The sequence below is a fragment of the Urocampus carinirostris genome, chromosome 6 (assembly GCF_059441175.1).
Source record: "Urocampus carinirostris isolate Australia breed hairy pipefish chromosome 6, RoL_Ucar_1.0, whole genome shotgun sequence".
NCBI classification, from domain to species: Eukaryota; Metazoa; Chordata; class Actinopteri; order Syngnathiformes; family Syngnathidae; genus Urocampus; species Urocampus carinirostris.
In genome coordinates, this window is record NC_142354.1 from 12,525,458 (window position 1) to 12,551,288 (window position 25,831).

Sequence of the window (25,831 nt, forward strand, 5' to 3'; positions counted from 1 at the left end):
AGGGGACACCCTGAACTGGTTGCCTGCCAGTCGCAGAGCACACAGGGACAGACAATTATCTCGCTCATTTACACCTAGGGACAATTTGGACCAGCCAATTAACCTAACATTTATGTCTTTGGAATGTGGGAGGAAAGCGGAGTGCCCGGAGGAAACCCACGCAAGCACGGGGAGAACATGCAAACTCCACACAGGAGGTCCGATATCATGACCTCAGAACTGTGCGGCACACGTACTAACCACTGCGCCGCCGTGGGTTATTAAATTATTAAGATTGCTCCGATCGGAAAACAAAAGTTAGTAATCTGATTCGTTTTTAAGAGCACTTCTATAGTGTCGCTGTATTTCCATGAAGTACATACATATTTATCCACAGAACTGATTAATAGAAACAAAATCTGCGAAACGGTGAGGGAATATTATAGAATGGATAAGACTGCAAAAAAAGGCCCCCCGCCCGGCCTGGGGTAAATCCTGCGTGCATTGGGTTTGCAATAAACAACGAACGTTGCAGATAGTTGCAAAACATTTTGAACGCTTAATAAGAGGAGTGCTCTCAAACTCACCCTATATTTCTATATGAAAAGCAATAAAATAGTTCATCTTGCCCACGAACGGTGTTTGATCTACAACTCCACTTGATGCCTGTGCGTATACAAACGCGTTGCATGCATTATTTATCTCATCTGATGGTCGCGCTGCACTTTCATGTGTTTTCATATAAGCCGACCGCCATGAGATATGAACTGCGTGCCTGAGCTCACAAATTTCTTCATATTCCGCCGATGCTCCCCGGCTGCTTCTCGGAGCATTGGAAAACAAACATTGCCCTCCATTTTCAAGCTCATCTCTCTTTTTAAAGACCTCTTGTTTATGCTGTTTATAGTTGTGTATGAAAAGTCAATGTTTGCGAGCAGTAAAGGAGCGACGATGAGCTGCAGCAATGATAAAGTGTGTGTAAATAAGATTGGACTTCATTAAAATCAATTTTTTCGCTGCTACGGGAAAGATTCTCGCGCAAACTGTAAAAAAAATGGAAGTAAAAAAAACAAAGTTTGAAATAAAAAGCTTGTAAAAAAACCAATAGGATCGGCTTACATCTTCTGGTTTCTGTTGACTCCCAGGCAAAGCTTGCCAATTACTCCCTGGGCTTTGAACAATTTTGCTAAAGATTAAAAAGCAATGGCGATTACAGCCTTCACACGAGCTTGTTAAAGTGAAAATTTGTTATAATCTACCCCTAGAGGTCATTGTAGTTTCGAATGGCGCGACAACAGTAGACCAAGCAAGCTTGATACACCCTGTGCTGGAGTTGGTATCGCTAATGCTACTTTCATAATGCTACCTAATGTGTTGTTGATTTGCGTTTTTACAAAGAATTATTACCCAATGTGTGCTGTTTTGTCAGCTTGCTAGCTCATGCTAGTTTGCCATTGCTCGTTATAAAATACTTATTCAGTACGTCCACTTTTGAACAAACCTGACATACCCAATCTTTGCTGATATGTCAGCTTCCTAGTTAATGCTAGTTCAGTAAGTCATTCTTTCCCAACCACACCTACCCAATCTTTGCTGATTTAACAGCTACCTAGCCAAGGCTAGGGTGGCTATGCTAGTTGGCTGATGATAGATTTGTATTTTTTGTGTTGTTTATCTGTTTTTTAAATAACCATACTTACTCAGACCTGGGATAACTTTCCAACTTTGGCCACTAGCAAAGCTACTAAAAAGGCCAGTAAAAGATTGCAATGATACAGCAGAATTTGTCAAGCATCGGTACCCTATATCATGAAACCCGTGTTTGTTAGCTTGACCATCTGTGAAACGCAAGTAACACTGAATGACAAAGCAGGTGCAGCCAACAGTATCAGCAGTGGCACTTGGCAAGCCATAGCATGAACCCATTTGGCTAACATTAGTGGCTAAAGGTTGAAACAGTGGAGAAAAGAATGTAGAACATTCGAATCACAGAACTCTGCGACGATTACTTGCGTGACCAGCTATGGAAACCAAGTGACACTGCAGGATGAAGCAGGAGCAGCTAACACAACAATAGCGGCTCGTTGCGAGCCATAGCCTGCAGTCAAGTGGATAGTCTGAGTGGCTGGAGAAGGAAACAATGGAAACATAAGCACAAGATGCCTAAATCACGGCACTCAGCCGCATTCTTTTCCATGACCAGCTGTGCAAGACGAGGGTCACTGAAAGACAAAGCAGGAGCAGCTAAAAAATAACAATCGTGGCGGTCCATAGCCTCCAGCAAAGTGTTGAATACGAGTGGCTGTAAAAGAAAACATAAACAAATGTGGAAGATGTCTGAATGGCAGTACTCGGCGATGTTCGCTATCATGACCAGGTGTGGAAAGCGAGTGACATTTAAGTAAGTAGCAGGACCAGCTGAAAATACTAAAAGCAGCCAGCTATAGCCTGCAGCCAATTGGCTATCATGAGTGGCCATAGAAGAAAACTCTTGAAAACAAATGGAAGAAGCACGAATGACTTGATTTGTTGACCAGCGCACGCAGGGCTCAGCTGTGGAAAGTGAGTGACACTTAAGGACGAGCAGCTAACAGTAACAATAGTGACTAACGGTAAGCCATAAGGGGCTTAACATAGGTGGTTAGAGAAGGAAACTGTAAAAAAAAGTGGAAGATACCTGACGGCTGTGACCTTATAGTGGCAAAAGAACTACTGTACAATTAAAGTTTGCTAAAATGGTTTTTCGGGCTTCCGTAGTAGTCTAGTAGTGTGTAACATAATGATACATTTCTAAATCTATTACCTCTGTATGATATAGTATGCAGTTTTCTCATTATTATTTGAATTAATAATGTGTATAAATGTATTTTTACACCATTATGGTTGGCCATAGTCTTTAACCGTGCAAGTGTTGCCCTTGTTGCCCTTGCCCTTAGTGTTTGCAAGTAAACCCTAGCCAAAACGGCTTACAGAAATGTGGAAGCAGAGGAACACAGATTTTAATATCTTAGTAGAGCTCCCGTTTGGATAGCCATCCTCATTCATGTGAGTTAAATGAAAATAAGTATCTGTGCTGTAGGGCTGCACGATGGACCCAAATCGAATCGACATCTGCGTTTTTTTCAAGGTTTTGTAGTGAGTGATGGAGTTTTGGCCAACACTATTGTTACTGTTCGAGTTTTAGAAGCACCGGCCAATCAGAGGCAAGTTTTAAATTTAGCACTAGCCAATAAAGGCGATTCAAAGTGTGCAACACTATGCCACACCCACCATGTGAGCTTATTGAGGCGTCATGGCGGAATCCGTAAACATAGTCCCAGAGTCAACAAACGAGAAGGAAATTGCAGACATGTCCTGTGTACAGCCTTAAAAGTATGTGGATTAATTTTAGTGTGCAATATTTACCTTTTTATAGTGCACACAATTGATTTTTGTTGATGTTGTTTACTTTGTTTGGTGTGGGTTATTTTCGGTATGTACATTTTATCTTTTATATTGTGCAAATTAAGGTTTGCTAAATGGTCTTTCAGGCTTCAGTAGTAGTCTTCAACTTGTGTAACATAATGATACATTTCTAAATCTATAACCTCTGTATGATATAGTATGCAGTTTTCTCATTATTATTTGAATTAATAATGTGTATAAACGAGGTATTTTTACACCATTATGGTTGGCCATAGGCTTTAACTGTGCAAGTGCTGCCCTTGGGCCTCGAGATTCTAATTCTCCTTGAAAACAATCTTGTGTCAAAATCTCCTAAATACTTTTGTCTTTTGGCGTTTTTATCGCCACCGGGTCCTTTAATGCCATTCAAAAAGCCCTCAAAGCCTCCACTCTGCTCAGTCCCTCCATCTCATCAGCGGCCGGCTTACAGATAAGACACTGGAACTCCTCACTTAGTTTCTATTCCATCTCTGTCGTGAGGAAGGAAAATGTTGGCTCTTTTATTAGAAAAAAGAAAAAAAAAGAATTCCCCTGCGAAAGTGGTCCTATATGAAGTCATTTAGCCGCTGTCAGACCGCTTGGCATTGGCCAAAGTTCATCGTGTGGGGCCGACGGGGCCCCGTTAAGAAGGCAAGGGAAAAAAAGGAAGGCAGTGTTCCGGACGTCTCTATTGGTCAGCGTCTGGCGGACCCGAATAGGTCACAGGTGGAAAGGTTGTGCAGCAATATGACAGCACGGCCCTTTCTGGCTTTATATCTCGAGCGGGAAATACCACCGCCGACTTTTACCGGACACAATATCATTTCTTTCTTTGCTTTGGTGAGTTTGTTAAATGTTGTCCTGTGAAAAAACATATCTCCCAATTGTTTTTCATGAGAGCGAAATGAAACACTCCTTATCCTTCAAAAATAAATTTGTGAGATTTATTCTTTATGCACGGGAAAAGCAACAATTCATCTTACAGGTGCTTAAAATCCTTTAACAGCTTGAATTTAATGTTGTGTTTTCAAGTATGGAAAAATGCTCATAAATGTTTGAAATCGTTGCCATGTTTCACATAAGTCTGGTTAAAAATGACGCCGACACTGCTCTCCGATGGCTTTGCTTTTGCATGTATTCTCCCCTCGTCGGAATTTTGATAAACAAATACGTGTCAGTACGATGATAGCAGTCACTAAAATACGTCATGCCGCATTTTTTTGGAAAGCTTAAACTCTTGGGATTCAAGATATGATGAGCGTTTCAAAATATACTCATCAGAGAAACATCACGATCAGTCTGAAGGAAGATGCCCGAAAACGGTAAAGCCGGGTTAGCTCACCATAGATATCACGCAGCCATAACATTCGATGGCAACCATGGCCTCTTTTCATTCACGAGAGTCCAGTGAATCCAAACGTGTAAATGTTTTACTCCAAATCACATGATAATGCCAACAGATAAAAAAATGATCTGGCAAAAAGCATGGGGTTCCTTGTTACTAGCCATGTGTTTAGCCCCATAATTCCCATGTACAAATAAGAAAACTAGATTATTTTCTATACGCTGTTATCAACTAAACTTGTGATCTTTTTCGGCCAATCGCAGGCTTTGTTTTACGGTCCACAACGCGCTTTGGCCCGTACGGGCCTGTATTGCTAAAAAGGACCTGCCTCCTTTACCTCCGAATAACTGTAGCCAATAGTGACCGATTCAAATGATGATTAATACATTGTTTAGCCAATTAAATTCTGAATAAATCTATTTTATATGAAGATGGCCCTATTGTATTCAAATTAGACCCCGAAATAAGTCTGTGTGATTCCACTAAGCGATTCATTTTTACGCACCATCTATATGCGCAGGTGTCCACAATCAGTCATGACTTACATCTGGAAATAGAATTCAAACCTTTACAACTCCTTCACAATGTCTAACAAATTGGCCCAAGTAAAATACAAATTTGTGAATGTTTTAGTGTTGAAAACTGGTCCTCTCCAAATGGCCACTACTGGTCTGAAAAATCTCATCATCATTCTGATAATCGTGCAGCTCTAGTAAGCACTACCTGAAAAAAAACACGTATCCCAGCACTGCAGTTACACGAGCGAAAACTACTGTAAAAAATGAAGTAATTTCAAAACAAGAATAGTAAGGTACCTCACTTTTTGGATCGAGATATCCATTCATGCTTGTCCTAAATCCAACTGGCCTTGTACCTCACTATTAATCCTTGAGGTTGCCTTAAGGTATCCACAATTATTCAAAATGGCGCTAGGTGGCGACGGATCAACCTCCCGAATGATAAAACGTTCACATTTCTGGCTAAGTTAGGGTTTTTAGGTGCGCCTTCGCGTATAGTCTTCTTAATAGTCTGGAAAATACGGTAACTTTAAAAATGTTGATCAAAGATGAATCAATTTTATTATGATTTCTCTTTTAGCGGAGGGACCCTGCTGACCATTACCGGAACCAATTTGATGACGATCAACGAACCCAAGATGAGAGCCAAATATGGAGCGGCCAAGTCCGAAAATGTAAGTGAGCGAATGAGAAAATGAAATTTCCACAGGTACGGCATCTCGTCTCCATCTCGCCTTTGTAGCTTGTCTTTAGAAGTTGCGCTTCCTAAATTCCATTGACTCTCGGGACACAAGCGTTCCTGAGCTGTCAGTCAAGCAGCCAAGGGCCTATTTTCTGTTTGTTTTTTGATGTTGAATTTCCTTTTAGCGGCTTTAACCTTTGAAATGTCAAGCAGTAATAAAGCGGCTGGAGCAAATCCCCCTTCCTCACCTATAGCACCATGGGGCTTAGCTAACCTTTACCCCTCACTGGCTTTTTTGCTCAAAGTATGGAGGAAAAAAAGAAAAGGAAGGATTTCTTTTTTCTACCTTTGTTGCCACTATTGGCGGTCAATTTGGATTCCCCGGTTTATTCTCTGATTGTTTTATGTATGAAACAACTTTCAGACCATCCAAACTATTGCAAAGCCCCGGGATACGCCATTCATTATTTCTAATGTGAGGAGTGCAAGGTGAATTTTTAATAAATATAGTAGAATCACAAAATGCCATATAGTTATATGTAGTAGCTTTGTCTGAAACTCATGGCAAAGATTTACCGCACACCAGGGCAGACAACTCTGAGAAGTTGCCTGACCCATTTTTTCCAACTTGAAACAATATAAGACGACTCATCTCAAAGAAACCCATTGTTGCAAAGTATGAAGGATTTATAATCAGAATATATAACAGAACAACTCTTTAAAATTAGGTTTATTATAGTCACGTTCAAGTTATTTTTATTTGTATAGCCCTTAATCACAAAGAGTCTCAAATCTACTTATAACATTCATTGCATGTATATGACATCGCTGTTTTCCATCAGTATCTACCTGTAGTTACTCATCTTCATTCATGCAATGTTTGCGTTGCGTCGTCTGCTACAAGCTACGTGAACTCCTCATTCCACGATGCTTTTAATGTAAGTTTACGTTTTGTAGCGTCATCAATTTAGTTAGCTTCTTTTGAATCATCTGGGGCTACGTTTTGGCTTGATTCCTTGTAAGGATATGTCAGAGTGGACATTGTGGTTCAGCCTTTAAGCATATTCATTCCTCAACAGCAAGCAAACAAGAACACGGCTCCATTCAATACCACATGGCAATCAACAATTAGCAAAACGAAAAATGGTGAGTGTGTAATGACGTCACACAACGGAAAACGTCTTACCGCAATACTACGAGTAAGAGCGCTATTAAATTGACAAATCTTAACGATTCCTAACCACGTATTCCTTTTTCTTGTGTTCTCTGTGCGTCTACTTTGGAAAACGATATGCAAATGCACGACCTTATGACGCTTAGGAAAGTCCGGAACCACGAAGTTATTCGATGCAGGCTTCTGATTGGCTACCGAGTATGCAAATTGCCAAACAAACCGAAATTTCCAAACGAACTGAAACGTTATTTCAGACACTGGTAATTGATATTTGATTGAATAACTTACACTTCCATATGCAAAACATACAGCACAGATGAAATGACCTACTCTTCCTCACGTGCAAACGTCCCATAAATAGCACACAATAAAAAAAGAAAATAGCAGCAAGGTTTAAAAAAATGATGCATGAAAAAATATATGATTTAGAATAAAAAATGTGCGAAGTATAGCCGGAATCTATAAGTAATTTTGCATTGATTTGGCAGAAGGCAAAGGGCTTGGAGGTGGTAGGGCAGGGGAAGGGTTCAGATTCCTGAGAGCCGGATGGAATAACCTGTCCTTGAGCCTGCTGGCTCTGTCTTCTTAAACTAAATAAATATACATGTAGAGGAAAAAAAAAAATAATTTGCCTCTGGTGTGTCATGAAATGAGCTGGTGTCGTGGAGTTACTGGGCGGACGCAGAAGGGGGGCCGTTATTAAAACTGTTTTTAAAACTTTCACTTTTAAGGATTGTCATGCGCTAAGAAGACTTTGTTGGTTACGACGGGATTCGTTAGTGAGGGTAACGAATGGTGTGCCCTATTGGAATTTCTTGATAATCACAAGCTTCATTTCAATGGTTATCATGTCTTTGCTTCTCCCGAGCTTCACTGCAAATCTTGGGACACATACCAAAACAAATTCAAGTTTTTTTTAGGAGATTCTAAACCGAATACAGAACGAGTCAGGCGTTTTGGGAGTGAGTTCAGCTAATTGCATGTGCTGTGACGCAGACCAATAAGAGGTCAGCATCTTTTATGATGTCGAGCAATAGCTGAATAGTATCACATATTTTTTGTAGACAACCAAAAATAGAAAAAGTTGTCGCATATCTTCTCTATGTGTATTAATTGCTAAAAAGATCGAGAATTTCTTCTGTAAAGTAGAATTACTCATCATCTTCCATGTTCAACCCGGTTGGCAGGCATCCTAGGGACATAACTTGTGAATAAAGTATCAATTGATCTATCGATCATAACTTGAACAGTCATACACACAAACGCCTCAAGTTCTAATTTTGCTACCGTTAAGTTTGAAAAATGTCGTAATAAGCGTTTTAAAAACGCCGTAGTCCAGATAGCAACGTAATTACATCGACATTCCGTTCGCTTAAAACGTTACTTTTGCTAGGGATGCCGTATCCCGGTGGGATTCGACTTGATCCACATCTCTATTTTCAATATTCCCCTTTCTCCTCAGAACTGCACAGTGGTCAACAACACGGTGATGGTATGCCTGGCGCCCTCTGTGGCCGGATCGGATAAAGTTTTCTCAGAGGCGGGCAGCAGCCCGGACGAAATCGGCTTCGTCATGGACGATGTGCATTCCGTCTTGGTGGTCAACGAGAGCTTCAGCTACCACCCGGACCCGGTTTTCGAACCCCTCAGCCCCAGCGGCATGTTGGAGCTCAAGCCTAGCTCTCCACTGATACTCAAGGTCAGTATAATAATAATAATGCTCGGTTTAGGTAGGCCAATTGTGTATTTTGGAGCAAACTTTGGAGCATTTTCACTTCTAATGGAGAGTGAAAAGTGACAAGAAATAGTCAATGTATTTTAATGCAATAACTGAGTCACATTCACCATAATTAGGTAATAATAATTGACACACACAAAGTATGTACAATCTAAAACAGCTATAAAGGTGTATTTTTGTAGTTTGCAAGTAAACACTAGCCAAAACGGCTTACAGAAATGTGGAAGCAGGGGAACACAGATTCCTGAGAAAATGCCTTGTTGGTAATAGCTTAGCAGAGCTCCCGTTTGGATAGCCATCCTCATTCATGTAAGTTAAATGAAAATAAGTATCTGTGTCGTAAGGCTGCAATCGAATCGACATCTGCATTTTTTTCAAGGTTTTGTAGTGAGTGACGGAGTTTTGGGCAACAAAAATTGCTACTGTTCGAGTTTTAAAAGCGCCGGCCAATCAAGGGCAAGTTTTAAATATAGCACTAAAAATATAAAATTTTGCAAAATAGAAGTTTGCAAGCACCACAATATGCCACACCCACCGTGTGAGCTCATTGAGACGTCATGGCGGAATCCTTAAACATAGTCCCAGTGTCAACAAACGAGAAGGAAATTGCAGGCATGTCATGTTTACAGCCTTAAAAGTATATGGATTATTTTTAGTGTGCAATATTTACCTTTTTATAGTGTGCACAATTTATTTTTGTTAATGTTGTTTACTCTGTTTGGTGGGGGTAATTTGGTACGCACATTTTATTTTACATTTTTTTAAGAGTTCATTATTGCCTTTTTTCAAATGTTATTTATGTTAGAGGTTGACTTTGTTTGGTTATGAAGGCATGTCAAATTAAATAATTCAAATGTTATTTTGTGTTTTATTTTGAAAACCACTATTATATTGAGCTTTAAGTGCTATCTGGTGCATTTAATAGGTGGGTAGTTACTTCTATCAATTGAGAAATTGAAAAGTAAAAAATGGTCAATAGAAATTAACCCTAACAAAACTCCCCAGAAGATGGTTCTGTTTTCTTTAGGTTTAGCATTTCACTATGGTTGAGTATTAAAAAAAAAACTAGCACAGAAAATGTAAATGTTCCAATTTAATTTTTCTCATTTGCCCAAAACAAAAGGTGCATTTTTGGTCATTTTGTGACTCAAACGATTAATCTTCCGCATGGTATTTATGTGTACAATTTGTTTTTCTAGGGCCGTAACCTAATTCCGGCAGCCCCCGGAAACACCAGGCTGAACTACACGGTGCTGATCGGGGAGACGCCGTGCATTCTCACCTTGTCGGAGAGTCAACTGTTATGCGAGTGGCCCAACCTGACTGGAGAACACAAAGTCACTGTAAGTATTTTGCTGCTAAGCGTTGATTTTTTTTGGTGTGTTACTTAAGAATTCCCCACATTTAGCAATTCATTTGTTCCTTAAACCCCCAGATTAAATGAATTTCCACCAAGTAGGAACCATATATTAGCATAACCTAATTATTTGTCAGTTTTCCCCTCATTCGGGATATTTTTATGCTGCAGAGCACCATGGGACTTGTAGTACAGAGACAAATGATCCACATAAACTCCAGCTTATGCTTTAAAAAGCCTCGTGCGTATTGTTCGATTTTTTGGGGGGGACATTTCCATTTTATACTTTGAATTATCTAGCTGTTATGTTTTTATATTATTAAAAATATTTTTTAAACTTATTTTCTGGGGAGGGTACATCTGTAGTATTACAACTGTGCTATGTTTTTGCAGTTTTTTATTTATTTTTATTTATTAATTTATATGTTTTCCCAGTTTCAGATGTAATACCCCAATTTTTTTTGCCTTTTTGTTATTTATCCTCGTTCAAACATTCATTTTTTTTCTTTTTTGTATACCCATGGCATTGTAATTCTGCAATTTTTTTCAACTTTTTTCCAGTTTCATATGTAATACCTGATATTATCTAAGTTTTCTGTTTTTTATGCTTATGAATTTATTTGTGTTATACATTTTCGGGGTGGTGCTTCCATGGTTTTGCAAATGTGCTATTTTTCACAGTTTTTATTTTATTTCATCAATTAAAAAAATCACGTTTCAGAATACCCTGAATTATATAAAAATATTAGGTTTTTTGTATCATATGTGGTATTGCAATTACGTATTTTGAAATAATCTTTGTGTGTGTATCCTGATAGTCAGTATCTTAAGAAATCCTCCAAACTAGCCTCATGGCAATTTAATTAAAATTTCCAAGACCGAACCTAAAGACTTTTAGCTAAATATTTGTGCCTCAAAGCAGGGCACAATTTGCTTTTCATGAACTAACTCACACACCATCACTAAAAACAGTTCTGGTTTGCTGAGGCAAGAGAACAAAGGTGATTACTTTTCCATCCTTTTCCACCCTTTTTTTCTCAAATTCTTTAAATGGCTTATATCTAAGAAATATGAAATGCAGAGCGGAATCAAAGAAGTCCCAGGCAGCCCACGCCCACCAGCCATTTGGCTTTTCTATTCAATCGCAATATTGCGTAAAGCCCCGGGAGTGTACTAGCCAGCCAAGACCAATGAAAAGCCTCGAAAATATAAATACATTCGCAAACACCCCGAGCGATATTAGAGCCGTGATGTGTGTTTTTACGGCGGTGGAAATATGAATGGGCATGGGGAGGATAGAATGACTAAAAAGATTTTGTTTTTATGCTCGGGGAGAGAAGAATGTGTGGAATGAAGAACGTAGACTCGGAAGCTGAGGATAATTAAAGCCCCCGCACGGTTTTTCTGTGTTTGCTAAAAGAGTAATGGAGGGACTCAACCCAATTAGAAATCATCCTTTTTGCAATGTCAAAAATGAAACGCGTAAACAACGTCTTTTTGCGTGATGACATTGCATGTGCTTGTCCCCACAGACAGCATTTACTGTATTTTCCCAACAAAGGGTGTACCGTACTAAAAGGTGCAGTCTGTCATGTGTACCATTCCTCTATTTAAGAAACATAAAAGCCGTGACTGATTAAAGGGCTCGAGCTTTAGAGGCAATCTGCCGCCACACTTCACCCTTAAACGTTCTTATGATGTCCGTTTCTGTGTCTGCCTTACAACAACAAACGCAAGCATTCAAGTGTTTACAAATAGAGCGCAAGAAAAACTGAGTTTGACTTCCTTGGATTTTGCAATGTTCAGTATGAGTTTTTTTTTTTGCAAACACCATGGTGTCAGTGTCTCCACCTCAAAAACGAGGCAGATCAAGGTAGTGTATTTATCAAACATTTCCATTCTGTTTGTGGGGTGGGTCGGTGAACAGTCGGATGTGTAAAGAGTGAACAGCAGTGGGCTTATCACACATCCTTGGGGGGACCGGTGCTCAGTCTTAGAGTGGAAGGGACGTGGTGCCCGGGTTTAACAAATGTTGACTGTTGGAGAGAATGTCCATAATCTAGCGGCAGATGGAGCAGAAGAGCCCCAAGTGTGAGAGTTTCTACACAAGGATCACAGGGCTGACGGTGGTAAGTGACGAGCTAAAATCCAGGAAAAGCATCCGGACAAAGCTCCCTCATTTCTTCTGGGGGCTGTGCAACGTATGAATTGCGGTGTTTATTGTATCATCGATGGAGAGGTTCACACTGTACGCAAACTGATGAGGCTCCAGTGTGGGGGATACGGAATCTTTGATGTGCTGGAACACCAACCTCTCAAAGCACTTCTGATCACAGATGTAGGTGCGAAAGGCCTGGAGTAATTGAGGAGGACCACTGATGACCTCTTGGGTTTGAGGCAGAAAGGAATGGTAGCCTTTGACAGGGAGTGGTTGAAGATTATAGCGAAGAACCCAACTGTTCAGTGCTGTCCCTAGGTGCCCTCCCTGGTACTCCATCTGGTTACGTAGCGTATTCTAGTGATATATATGAAAAGTATTCTGCGGATTTACAGAAAAGACCAATGTACGTGAGAAATAATGTATGTTTAAAGAAGCTAGCATGCCAATGCATGTGGACATGTACTGTCGCAATTGCAACACAGATGCATTGTACTATAGGGGGCGCCGCACTGTTTTAAAATTTGAAAAATTGTATACTTTTAGTGACTAATAGTGGTGAAAATACAGTATATTGGGTTTGTAGAGCCAAAATGTATGTGTCGTTGCTTGTTGTTTTTGTTTTATCCTCGGCCTGGCGCAGGTTGATTTATGCGTGTATAATTGTAGGAACACTTCTTGTCGGAAAGCTGTCATATGCCGAAGTTCAAGGGTTTTTGACCGCTTCAACCTAAATGTGTTACCTTAGATCACAATTAAGTCAAGACAGTCAGAAGCTTAACTGACTTCAGACGATAACTAGCGTGTCTGCATAGTTTGACACAGCGTAAGGAAAATTCAGTATTTCTTTATTGTATAGGACTCCTTCAAAAAGGTTTTTCATGTTTCACTAATGTAAAAAATTCAAGAAGATTGCTCCAATTAGCGCCCAGGAAACAGGGCAGGTCTCCGATAGGTTTGAGCGTACTGGCGCCCTAAGCGATGCCGTAATTCCGCAAAGTACATATTTATTCGTGGAACTTTTTTAAAAGAAAAAAATCTGGTTGCACCGAGGACACGGAGGTCAAACTGCGAAATGCAGAGGCAATTCTGTGTTATAATAGCCGGTTGACTCGTTTTTACATTTCCAATTTGGGTATCACGTCCAAGTGTCCAACCGAGAGCTGTATTCCTCTCTAGGTGCGCGTGGGAGGTTTCGAATACTCGCCGGGGACTTTGCAGATCTACTCGGACAGCCTCCTGACGCTGCCCGCCATCATCGGCATCGGCGGGGGCGGCGGCCTCTTGCTGCTGGTCATCATCGTGGTGCTCATCGCCTACAAGCGCAAGTCCCGCGATGCCGACCGTACCCTCAAGCGCCTCCAGCTGCAAATGGACAATCTGGAGTCTAGGGTGGCCCTGGAGTGCAAGGAAGGTGAGTTGGTGTCAACCGAAAATTCGCTCCAGCCTCTTTTAGCCGTGGCCGGAAATATTGTGGTTCTACAAGCACCTCTGAACACATGAATTTCAGTAAACACATTTTATTTGCAACACAAATCTCGCTCTTTATACAAAGGAAAATCCTGGTCACTTGCTCACACTAAAGACTGCCTACCGCCAGCTTCAGCTCATCCAGTTTGCACATGCAAACAACTACAAGAAAAAAAACTAAAACAATGTGCTGTTTTGTGTGTAGTATATTTTAAGTCACAGTAACTTTAATTTTAAGTGTACGGTCAGTGCTTATGTATCATCAATACTCACTCTATCTCATACCTTTCGATAGTAACTGCAAATTCTCCCTACTAAGCGATAATGGACTGTTCAAACAAGCCGCCACCTATTTACTCAGCAGGACAGACGATGTAGAATACCACAACAATATTTGTCATCTACGCTGATGTTGTCGTATGCTACAAGTGACCGACACATCCGGATTAGAGCTTTAATGGACAAGACAGAATTGGTCCTCTTTTTTTTATATATATATATTTCCCCCATATGAGAATTAGTAATACGGCATACACAATTTGAAATGATAGGCAAATGATTACATTTGGGGAAAACATAAGTTGACAGGTATGCGATCTCCATCAACCCTCCTTGCAACTCCTTGCCCCACAGCACTGGTACACATTCGTTAGGGCGACTCAACCATGGCAATCGCTCATAATAAACTCGCATTTTATTTCGTTGATGCAGTCTTAAATCGTATCATTGTATTTTTTATGTTTAATTGCTGTTTGAGTGTGTTTTACTGATCAGGAAGATGTGTTATATAGGCCTGATCTGTATGTGTCAATGTGAAATAGTTCGCTTTGTTTTTCACCTTAATCAGTCAGCCACCTATCTGTGCCTTACCCTACAAATTGGGACGGAAGATAAAAGATCTTTTCCAAGCACAACACATTTATTCGCAAACAATGGAAAAAATGATTATCTTGCTTGGCATTGAATGTGTTAACAATTTGTTTATTTTAACACTGGAGTAAATGTAGATTTACATCTGAACCAACTCACCAAAAAAAAACCTCATATGGGAGCTAGGATTAAAAAAGTTGCTTGACTCAATTACCATACTGCTTTGCAATAAATGAAAAATAAATACAAAATAAGAGTTTTTGCAGCGAATGGAAAATAACATCAATTTAAAATACTAGAGTGGGCCTACTTAAGCTGAGAAAATGCTGGACAATATTGTCTATAACATTAAACCAGCGTGGACGTCAGCTCTTTTACACCTTTACTGCCCTCTAGCAGCGGGGAGGAGCGTTATATTTGTAATCACGAATAAATAGTCATTTTTGATAGAAATGAGTTAGGGAATTGATTTATGGCGTTTGGATTCAGCCCGCGGGCCATATGTTTGACGTGTCTGACTTCGAGCTCTGAGAGGACAGAAGCGGAAAAATTTGTTTTTAATTATTTAATTAAGTTTTTTGCGAAAATGCGCTCTTTACGCGAGCAATCCGAGCTAAGCCCGTATGAAGAGGTGCCACCGTATCTGTTTGCAAATCTTTCCCTGGCTGCAGCTTACCTCAAAAGCTGCACAACCCCAATTAAACGTTGCGATCCATTTTAGTCTCAATTTTCTCGCCCGCTCTGTTTCCCACTCCCACCCACCCTCATACAAACTGTACCCCCCTGCTGTTATGTGGCAGTGAGGGTGTTGGTTCCTTTCCAGAAATGCCGTTTGATGTGAGCCAGCCACCAGATGTCGGCCCTACAGCCCGCAAAAGAGCCGCCTGGACAGCCTCGCCACCTTTCCCGGGGCGGGGGCGCAGGGGCGGAACGCGAAGAGAAGGAAACGCTAGGCTAGCAGGGAAGCGAGGGACTTGCACATTAGCATAAATTAATTTGGCTGGGGTTGAGCGCACGGATTGAGCGAGAGCTTATTGATGATACTAAACGGTTTGTCTGCAGATGGGGAGAGAAAAAGGACCGTCATGGTAACCGTAATAACCACCTCGCATTTCCGTAGTGACGCGCTAAACATCAAATCAAACTGGCATTGAGTAGGGAGGATTTGCGATTTCGACAATCGACCTGTGCGGTGTAATATGAAATGTACTTTAATGCTGAGTGGTAATAAAAGTGTTGAAGCTAAAATGGTTTTAGAAAAAAAATTGAATGAGGACACTTTTGCATCACTTTGTATGTACAATAGACCCCTGCGGTAGAACTTTAATCCATTCTGAGGTCGGGAATGCAAAGTGAAATTGCTGCATAGCAGGGGATGGAAAGGATTGTCATGGTAACAACGTTATAAATAAATAAAAATATGAATTAAAAATGAAATTTAATTTCCCTTTGGTGTGTCGTCACTTGGGCTGGTACAGTGTGGTAGAGGGTAGATGCAGAGGGGTGGATTTAAAATAATAGTGATTTCAAAACTTGCACTTGCAAGGATTGTCATGGCTTGGACCAACGCTTGTCCCCCGTCCGATAGAAAAAAGAGTAGGGGGTAGTTGTGTCCACCTTTTATAGCGGGACTTGAGTGGGTGGAGAGTGGGAGGGAAGTTGGACTTTCACCATGTGCCCTTCCCTTGCGAGAACAAAGCCATAGATTCTTTTTTCAAATACTATGGAAAACATTGTCATTTGGCTCCAGTAATTCAATCAACAAGTGTAACCCAACTGCTTCGAACAAAGAGTTGACTTGACTTTTGGGGATACGGTATAGCACCTGTGTCTTAAGACTGAATGCAAATGAGGGGGGAAGTGTTGCAGTGGGGTTTCTGTAGCCAGTCAGAGAATATTTTCCCAAAAATGATTTCAATCGTTTCCATATGCTGACGATCAACATTTTGTCATCCACGCAGCTTTCGCAGAACTGCAGACTGACATCCATGAGCTCACCCAGGAGCTAGACGGAGCAGGAATCCCTTTCCTGGACTACCGCACCTACGCCATGAGGGTTCTCTTCCCTGGGATTGAAGACCATCCTGTCCTCAAGGAGATGGAGGTACTGCTTATAAAGGGGCACTGTTACACTTGAAGATCAGGCATGGCCAAACTACTAATTTTTAATCCGCCTGCATTGGGAATTGAACCTGGATTGCAGCGATAAGCGGGCCATATCCTAACCACTGCACCACCAGTGATGTAAGGACACAAAAAAGGCCCCTGATTTGATCTCATCATCACACTGTTTTTACCCATGATACCAAAGACAAAATTCACTGTAATAGTGTGTAAATGAGATAAAGTTTAAAGCCCTTTTGTATGTCATCTGCGGTCAGTATTAAGCATTGGATCACAAGGTAAATTGCTCGTCTTGGGATCAAGAGGTCACAGGTTTGATTCCCGGCTCCTCCGAGTTATATGTCTTTGGGGAAGACACTGAATCCCTAATGCCCCCGATAGCAGGTAGTTGCTTTGCATGGCCGACGCTGCTATCTGTTAGTTAGTGTGTAAAAGGGAAAAATGTGAAGCACATTGTAAAGCGCTTTGGGAGGTCTTCATTGACTTGAAAAGCACTATATAAATGCTTACGTGACCATTTACTCTCATCGCCGTGACCCAGGTTCAATTCCCATTGCAATCAATTTTTTGCAGTTGACAGATTACTTATTGCACAAATATGGTAAATCCTCGTGTATATCACGCACCCAAACTTATTTTGGGGGTAAAAAAGAAACCAGGGCTATGCACGAATAAATACGGTAACTCAAATCAAATTAGTAAATACATTTTCCCCTCCTACTCTAGACACAAATTTTTAGCATCATTGCCTTGGATATCGTCAGATTTTCAAGACCGCTTACCTTCAAACCACACGTTATAATTTTGGACAATTGCGTCGTCTTACATCACCGCGCTCCTAAACGGCAGCCGCAAACTGGCGTGCGGAAACGCACCAAAAGTGTCAGGAACAAGCGAACCGCCGAGTAATGGCGCCAGCCTATCAGGTATATTCCGAGGGGAGAGTGAAGCGCCGCATCGGATTTTCATTTGTATGGCCCAGGCAATCACAGGCCACAGTAGTGCAGTAGCAGGCAGATCAATTTCTTGTTACGGCACATTCTGGTCCCGGGGCCCGCTTTAAGAGACGGGACCACTCCACGGATCCCGGCGAGGGATGAAGGCGGTCGAGGAGGAAAAATAAAGCGGCGGAACTGCTGCACTGAGGATAATGGCCACAACTGAAAGGGGATGACGAGTAATTGCTTTATGCATGTAGCTGAGACCGAATCAATTCGTCTGATTTGCTTTCGAAGGGGACGAAATAAAAAAGGTAGTTTTGCTTTTGTGTAACTCATTCCAAATTCAATTACAGCAGACTCCGGGATACGACATGAATCCGTTCTGAGGCAGGATCGCAAAGTGAAATTGCCGTATTTCACCCCTTGTACCCCAGAAGAAAACCGTAAAATAACAAAATAATATATATTACTACTTATGTGTAATAAATGCGTATGTGGTTAAATAACTAAGTGAATATAAATGTAAAGAAAAAATGAAATTTTATTCGACGTAGGTGTGACGCGACTTAAGCTGGTACAGTGAAGTAGCTGGTGGATGCAGTGAGTGGAGGAGACAGCCGATAATTTTAAAACTTGCGAGGATTCTTATGCCCTTAAAAGATTTGCTTGCTTCAATAGTCTCCTCACTTTGAATAATAGTCCTGATTGTCGATTGGTTACAGCCATGCAACTTAGCAAGCGTAACGATCTATGTGCTTTCTTCGTATTTCTTCATAATTGCAAATATTGTTTCCATGGTGATCATCTTTTTGCTTCTCCTTTTAGTGTATTTTTGCTTTCCACACTCGTTTTTGGTTGCACCACACAAAACAGTGGCATGCATTGGGCACTTTAAATTGAGTGCTTTAAACATGGACATGTATAAGATTGCTTTGGCGTTTGGATAAAATAAAATACATTTATCAAGAAATCAAATTTTACGGCCCTATGCCAGTCAAAACGTTTGCCCCCACACCAGCCTTAGATAAATTCTATTCTATTCCAAGCATTGTTAGTGTCAAATTTATCGTCATTGTAACATGTGAAATGCGCGACGAAAATCTGTCTTTGGTACGATGACTTAAAAATAGTGCGCTAATGTCATGTCATTTATATCACTGTTAGTCCAGTGGTAAGTATTCATGGTTTTGTTCGCGAGGGCCAGGGTTCGATTCCCGTTGCCTCATATATTTTAGGGTTGCAATCAATTATATTTTTCGACTGATCAATCGGTAAAACCTGGTGTATAACGCAAAACCAAACCCTGAGTTTAAGAAATGCCTGTTATACACAAACAAATTAGGGTTATTTTGTTCCATTTTCATCTATGTTTTTCCTTCTTAAACGTTCACTCAGGTCCCCGCCAACGTGGAAAAGGCTCTCACACTTTTTGGACAGATGCTAACCAAAAAGCACTTCCTGCTGACCTTCATCCGGACCCTGGAAGCGCAGCGCTCCTTTTCCATGCGCGATCGAGGAAACGTGGCCTCCCTCATCATGACGGCGCTGCAGGGCGAGATGGAATACGCCACCGGCGTCCTCAAGCAGCTCCTGTCCGACCTCATCGACAAGAACCTGGAGAGCAAGAATCACCCCAAGCTGCTTCTCCGCAGGTACGTGTTAAACGGAGGGATTCCGTTTTTTTCTCTGTTTGCTGAATGAAGGATGGAGCAACTCCTCCTCTAACAGAACGTACAGTGTTTTTCCCAGCATATGGCGCACCATACAGGGTTCGTACGGGTGCTTGAAATCTTTGAGAATGGTTGTGTTTTCCAGGTTTCCAAATCGTTTAAATTTTGGGTGAACTGTTGCTTACCAGCAGTCTGACTCGGAAAACCACACATTCACGGTTCGCACATCCCTTAACCACTTGGGGCGTCGAGGCACCACTTCCAGTGGTGTATCTTGGGCAGGTACAACCTGGCGATGCCCATTCTTCTCCAGGCTGGTCGCTGTTGTTTTTCGGTTTGAAGCGTCATATAACTCTTTAGCGATGAGCTGGACCTCTGCATTGACAGGCAGCTACATTTGACAGGCAGCTACATTTGACAATACTAATTCTAGATCCTTAACAATAGTATAATACTATATATATGAGTCAAAAGTCATACCAATCCCCTTAGTTTGATCATTTTTATCTTTTTCTGAATCTTCTTTAACGGCTTTTGAAAGGACAATTTTTAAGTTGATAGCTTTGATTGTGATTCACCTGTGCCCACTCATTTGGCGCCAACCGCCGCAGGTTGTGATTGGCTCCCTCTCACTATTTCAACCCAGTCCTGTCCGTCCCCTATTGTCAGTCCGTCGGCGAACCTCAGTGTATACTAGGCAAGTCTTTTCCGACCCTGACTCCCACCTGTCCTGTTTTTGCTCCCGTCTGTCTCCGGTTACGACCTGTTTTTCTCCAGACCATGTCTATTCTTCCGTCCCGGCTTACGACAAATAAACAAATAAATACGTCATTTCCTCCACATTTTTCTCACCTTTTAAAGCCCTGACCCATTTTCATACCTGATTTTAGAAGACACACTTCGAAAATTAGAATTTTAGGCACGGAAAATAATTTGTCGTTAATGTCGAGAATGAAGGGGCAGAAAAAAACATCAGATTATTCCTCCTAGTAAAATAATATCATAAGATATGGACACAGTATACTGGGGTTTATGTTTACTCCTTTTTTTCGAAGCATATGCAAGCCCCCCCAACCCCCCTATCAGCTTGTTGCTGTCAGGAAGGATTACACCCTTGAGCAAACACATTCCCAGCGGAGTAGCAGACGGATGCACAAATGCACCTCGTCTGGCTATATAGGGGACTGAGTGAATGTCAATGGACGGGGGAGAAGGGTTTACAAGGTGTGGGAAAAAGGGGATATAAAATGCAGGGCGGATCGGCCTAGGTGGCCCGGTGCAAGGATAAAGACAGGAGAGATTTAGGGCCCCTGTCCTAAAACAGTGTCGTGACAAACAATAGCGTGTTACGAAACATGTGTCATGGGAAATTGTCCCCCCCCCCAAAAAAAAGAATGAATGAATGAATGAAAACTTTATTTCGAACGTTAAAATAAAAACAGGACAAAAACAATGAGTCACAACAAAAAAAGTAATGTCACATACCATGTTCGAAAAGGGGTAGTCAGAAGCAGATGCTTATTTTCCCTACCCCTTCATCTTCCCTATTAACTACATTTTACAAATCCTCTTCTCCTCTTGTGTCTAATATAACAAAATCTCATGGATATACTTATTACATAGGTCAAATATCAATAATTATAATAATTACAATAATCACATATTTTATACATTAATCTTCGTAATACCCATCCCTCACCACCATAATGCCTCTAGTCACTAAACATCACTGCGACATCAATGGTAATAACAATAGCAATTGTGACACTTATGATATAATAATAGTAACAATAAGATCAAGGTTAACTATAGTTGTAAACGCAGCATTTCCAGTCTCACTCATATCCCATTTTCTTCATCCTTGTATTTCACCAGTAATGTTTTTTTGCATTTAAATTTGAACACATGAATACTTGGACATTGTTTGATCTCATCTTGTAAATTATTCCAAAGTTTGACTCCACACACAGACACACACATACTTTTCCTGGTGGTTCTTACCATTGGGATTATGAATTTACTTTAGCCCCTCAAGTTATAATTTCCCTCTTTCCGAATGAATAAAAAGACATTTAAAATTAGCTCGATTATTGTTAATCTGCCGTCTGCTATATCAGACAGTATTGCTCATCATTTGTTGTCATGTTTTAGTATATGTATATAAAAATTTTTTAAATAATAATGTTGCAATTTATGTAAAATTTAAAAAATAATTTTGTTTGAAAGTGAGGTTTGAGTCATAATTATCATTTGAAATTGTTCTTGCTTTGTAATATTGCTATTTAAACAGAAAAAAAGGTTTATCATAGATTTCTTTCATTTTTATATTACATAATCAATAGTTTTTTTATTTTGTAATATTATTCTTATTTCATTTGAAAATAGTACAAACATAGTAACTTTTATGACTGTATTATAACAATAATCTGTTATTTGTATTATTTTTATTGAACCAGAAAAAGTCAAATCTAGTTTTTAATTGCTGTTCTATTATTACTATTTAATATTTTCATTTTTGATAATCATTTTTACTAGACAAATAGTAAAAACTGGAATTTTTATTATTATTTAATTATTTATACTGTTTGATATTTTTAACTTGAAAAATGTATATATATTATTATATGGTACGTTTAACTGCTATGTTGTTATTATTATTATTTAATTAATATTGCCTTATTTTCTAATATTCTTATTTTTCTACAAAATTGCAGTCATTTTCGATTTCTTTATTATTATTATTATTTGTTTCTAAAAATGTAGTCTTAAATATTCTTATTTTACTAGAAAGATAGTAAAAATAGTTATTTTTAATAACATTATTATATTATAATATTTTTCATATTCATAAATATTCTTATTTTACTAGAAAAAATGTGAAAATATATATATTTTTTCAAAGTCAACTGTAACATCCTGTGGCTCATTTCCATCCACGATCAAGCTAAAATATTCAACAACAAAGTAAGAAAAATATTTTGAATAAAATTAGTATTTCTTTTTAATATATAAAGTTACAATTTAAAAAATGATTTACAAAAATAATTTAGTGCTAAGTAATGTCTTTCCACTTCAATAGTCCCCTATCTCTAGAGAAATATTTTATCATAAAAAAGTCTTTGTAGCCATGTGCTTCTGATATATTTTAAAACTCAATTTTTTTTAAAAAAGAAACGTCAAACCCGATCTCCAAACAAGGTGCAAGCAAAGTTGTTAGGTAAAAATGTCACAAAATACTGCAAACAAGAATACCAACGTATATATCTTTGGTGCAGACGGAGCTGTGTGTATAGCTTCCCCGTTTCCCTACCGCACCCAATAAAATTGCTCTGGGTTGTGTGATGGAGTTTTTTTGGGTGTTTACTGTTGGCTCTGTGGGATTTCATCATAAAGTGAACATAAATCGTTTATTGAGGTTCCATTAAAACGATTCTTTAGCGATGTACAGCAAAATGGGGTCTGTTGGTAAGACACCTTGGCTTTAAACTCTAGTTAGATTTGTGTCCTACATAGAACCATACCAAAATATACATTCAGCGTTATCCCAGCTTTGCACGTGCTATGATTGGCTTTGCATGAAGCAATAAAGTAGCTGACCTCGAAGTTCTATTTTATCTCCGAGCCAGACGTTCTCATAAAAAGACTCACAAGCCATAGATTCACAACTCCTGCTTTAATAGTACGCTAAAACGAGGCCTATTCTTGTTCCCGGAACAAAAAGACGATTTCTGTCACCCTTGATCAGGACCTGACATGCCCTCAAGCGTGTAGCGTCCAGGTACATTCACCTCTTCCGCCCCCGTCGACTCATCTTTCATGCCTTCTATTTTGCTGACAGCCGTGACAAAGAAAGCCTTGCGCGTACATCCAAAAACGTAACGTAGGAGTTCACGTCCCTGCTACGGGCTTTTACCAGTGTCTGAAACTCATGAGAAAAAGTTAGCGGACAGCAGGGCAGACAACTCTGAAAAGTTGCCTGCCCAGCCATAAAGTTGCCTGCCCCAATTTTCACAACTTGAAACACAATAAGACGACTCATCCAAAAAAAAAAAAAAAAACGTTGTTGCAAAGTATTAAGGATTGATAATCAGAATATATAACAGAACAACACTTTAAAATTAAGTTTATTATAAATCTACTTATAACATTCATTGCATGTGTATTACATGGCTGTTTTCCATCTGCCATCAGTATTTACCTGTATTTATTCATCTTCATTAATGCAATGTTTGCGTTGCGTTGTCCTCTTTCCACCATGCTTTTAATGTAAGTTTACGTTTTGTAGCGTCATAAATTTTGGTAGCTTCTTTTGAATCTTTATTCTGGGACTGAGGTTTTCGCTTGATTGCTAAACACTCTACCATTTTTCTTGTGTTCTCTGTGCGTCTACTTTGGAAAATGATATGCAAATACACAACCTTTTAAGGCTTGGGAAAGTCTGGAAGCAGACCCCCGTCCGGGCAGACGTTATTTCAAACACTGCTTTTACCGACTACCTCGTTTTGATGCTTCTTTCAGGGTCCGTACGGGTGCTTAAATTCCTTGAAAATTCTTACATTTAATGTTGTGTTTTCACAGATTCAAAAGTGCTTGAAGTTTAGTCAAAGTGCTTGTAATACTTGAAAATGCTGCCATGTTTCTTAACAAGTTTGCTCAAAAATGATGACAACACTGCTCTCTGGTGGTTTAGCTCTGCCACTACCTTTCTTCGTCTTTCATCTTTTGACTGCAGCGTGCCGTGAGACCTTGCCGAGTGTGCCGCTGGAATTTGCCCAAATCTCTTATCTTTCCAAAAAATCAGGCCATTTATTCCGTATTTTTGCTTTCTTCAGACCAGGAACTGTAATAGTCATCCATATCAGTAGGTGGCAGTAGATTTTTAGAAACTTTTTATATACTAATTATCTGCTCATGAGGTAGCACACTACATTTAATAACTTAAGTTGTTTAAAAAAGCTGTAATAAATAAAAACATAAATAAAGGACATCTTTTTTTTAATTTTATTTTATTCTTTTTATATGCTTATTATCTGCTTATGAGGTAGTACAGTGAAATATTTTACATCATTTTCAAACATTTTCAACGGACGGTGTGCCTCGGAACTTTTCTATTAATAAAAGTTTACCTTCGTTCAAAAGGGGTTAAAAACACTGCTTTAAAGTGTAATTGCCCCCTACAGGTCAAGCCCAAGAAAACATGCATGCTACACTTAAATAAGCCACTATGAAATGTGTCTAAGTGCAGGGATTACGCATCAATTATGGACATTTATTATGGGTCAAGAAATTAGGGTAGCATTTCCCAGTGGTCAATTGTCACAGGAAGAACTTCCTGCAACTGAAAATTTAAACTACATATTACTGTCACGTTTACCCGATACCTATATGGGGAGAGATTTGTCTCAATAACAAATATATTTGCGATTTACTCAAGCTATAGAAGTCATGTGTCTTGATAAATGCTCATGCAAGATTTAAAATAGCCTCTGGATAATACTGGAATATTTTTCTTTGTTGATACTGGGGAAGTTGAAAAATTGGCTCTCAAATTCCTTGAATGTGGCCACGAAGCCTGCACAACATGAGCAAAAGAGGGTCATTTCTCATCAACGTGAGCCCTTCACACGCTTTTGCTGACAACAAATTATCAATATTTAACAAGAAGCTGAGAATATTGCCTCGTTATAGAACTCCCCAAAAACTATAATCGCAGAGCAATAGTGAAAATGAAGTGCTAAAGGCATGTGGAAATTGTCACTGAGGTGTAAATGAAAGAACTATAAAAGTGTGGTCCCGTTCGATTGGTTTCCATGCCAATGTGGCATAAATTCCATTTTTAGAATTGAGAGCGTGAACGTAAAGCGATGCAGTCGCTACTTTGCTAGTTCTGCTTGTTTTCTTCCCGTTTAGCTCAACAATTGTGAAAGGCATCTATTAAAAACCAGGCTGCAGCAAAGAACTCGCTGTTAGCCTTAAATTCTCTTGATTGTTATTGATAACAGAGTAGTAGCATTTCCTACAACAAAATGAGTTCATCCAGTATAATCCATCCATCCATGATCTGCACCGCTTATCCTCAGTAGGGTCACGGGGATGGTGGTGCCCATCCCGGCTATTTTTGGGCAGTGGGCAGGGGACACACTTACGTCTAGGGACAATTTGGACCAACCAATTTACTTGAAATGCATGTTTTGGGAATGTGGGAGGAAACTGAAGTGCCCGGAGGAAATCCACGCAAGCAAGGGGAGAACATGCAAACTCCACACAGGAGGTTCAATATCATGACCTCAGAACCGTGGCGCACAAACAGTAACCACTGCCCCGCCGTGCTGCCCCTCATCCAGGATAAACGTGTCATAAATATTTCAAGGAGAAAAATAAA

The 25,831-nt window shown here is 39.9% G+C and overlaps 1 protein-coding gene across 2 annotated transcripts in view; it reads left to right on the plus strand.

Moving 5' to 3' along the window:
• The window catches only part of plxna1b (plexin A1b), a 321,328-nt gene that overhangs the window by 269,927 nt on the left and 25,570 nt on the right, over window positions 1–25,831 (plus strand). For both annotated transcript variants that reach the window (XM_088337907.1, XM_088337908.1), the window contains exons 17-22: window positions 5,846–5,939; window positions 8,584–8,820; window positions 10,059–10,202; window positions 13,554–13,788; window positions 16,676–16,818; window positions 19,175–19,431. In XM_088337907.1, the coding sequence (XP_088194033.1) occupies window positions 5,846–5,939; window positions 8,584–8,820; window positions 10,059–10,202; window positions 13,554–13,788; window positions 16,676–16,818; window positions 19,175–19,431 (1,110 nt within the window). The remainder of the gene's footprint in view (window positions 1–5,845; window positions 5,940–8,583; window positions 8,821–10,058; window positions 10,203–13,553; window positions 13,789–16,675; window positions 16,819–19,174; window positions 19,432–25,831) is intronic.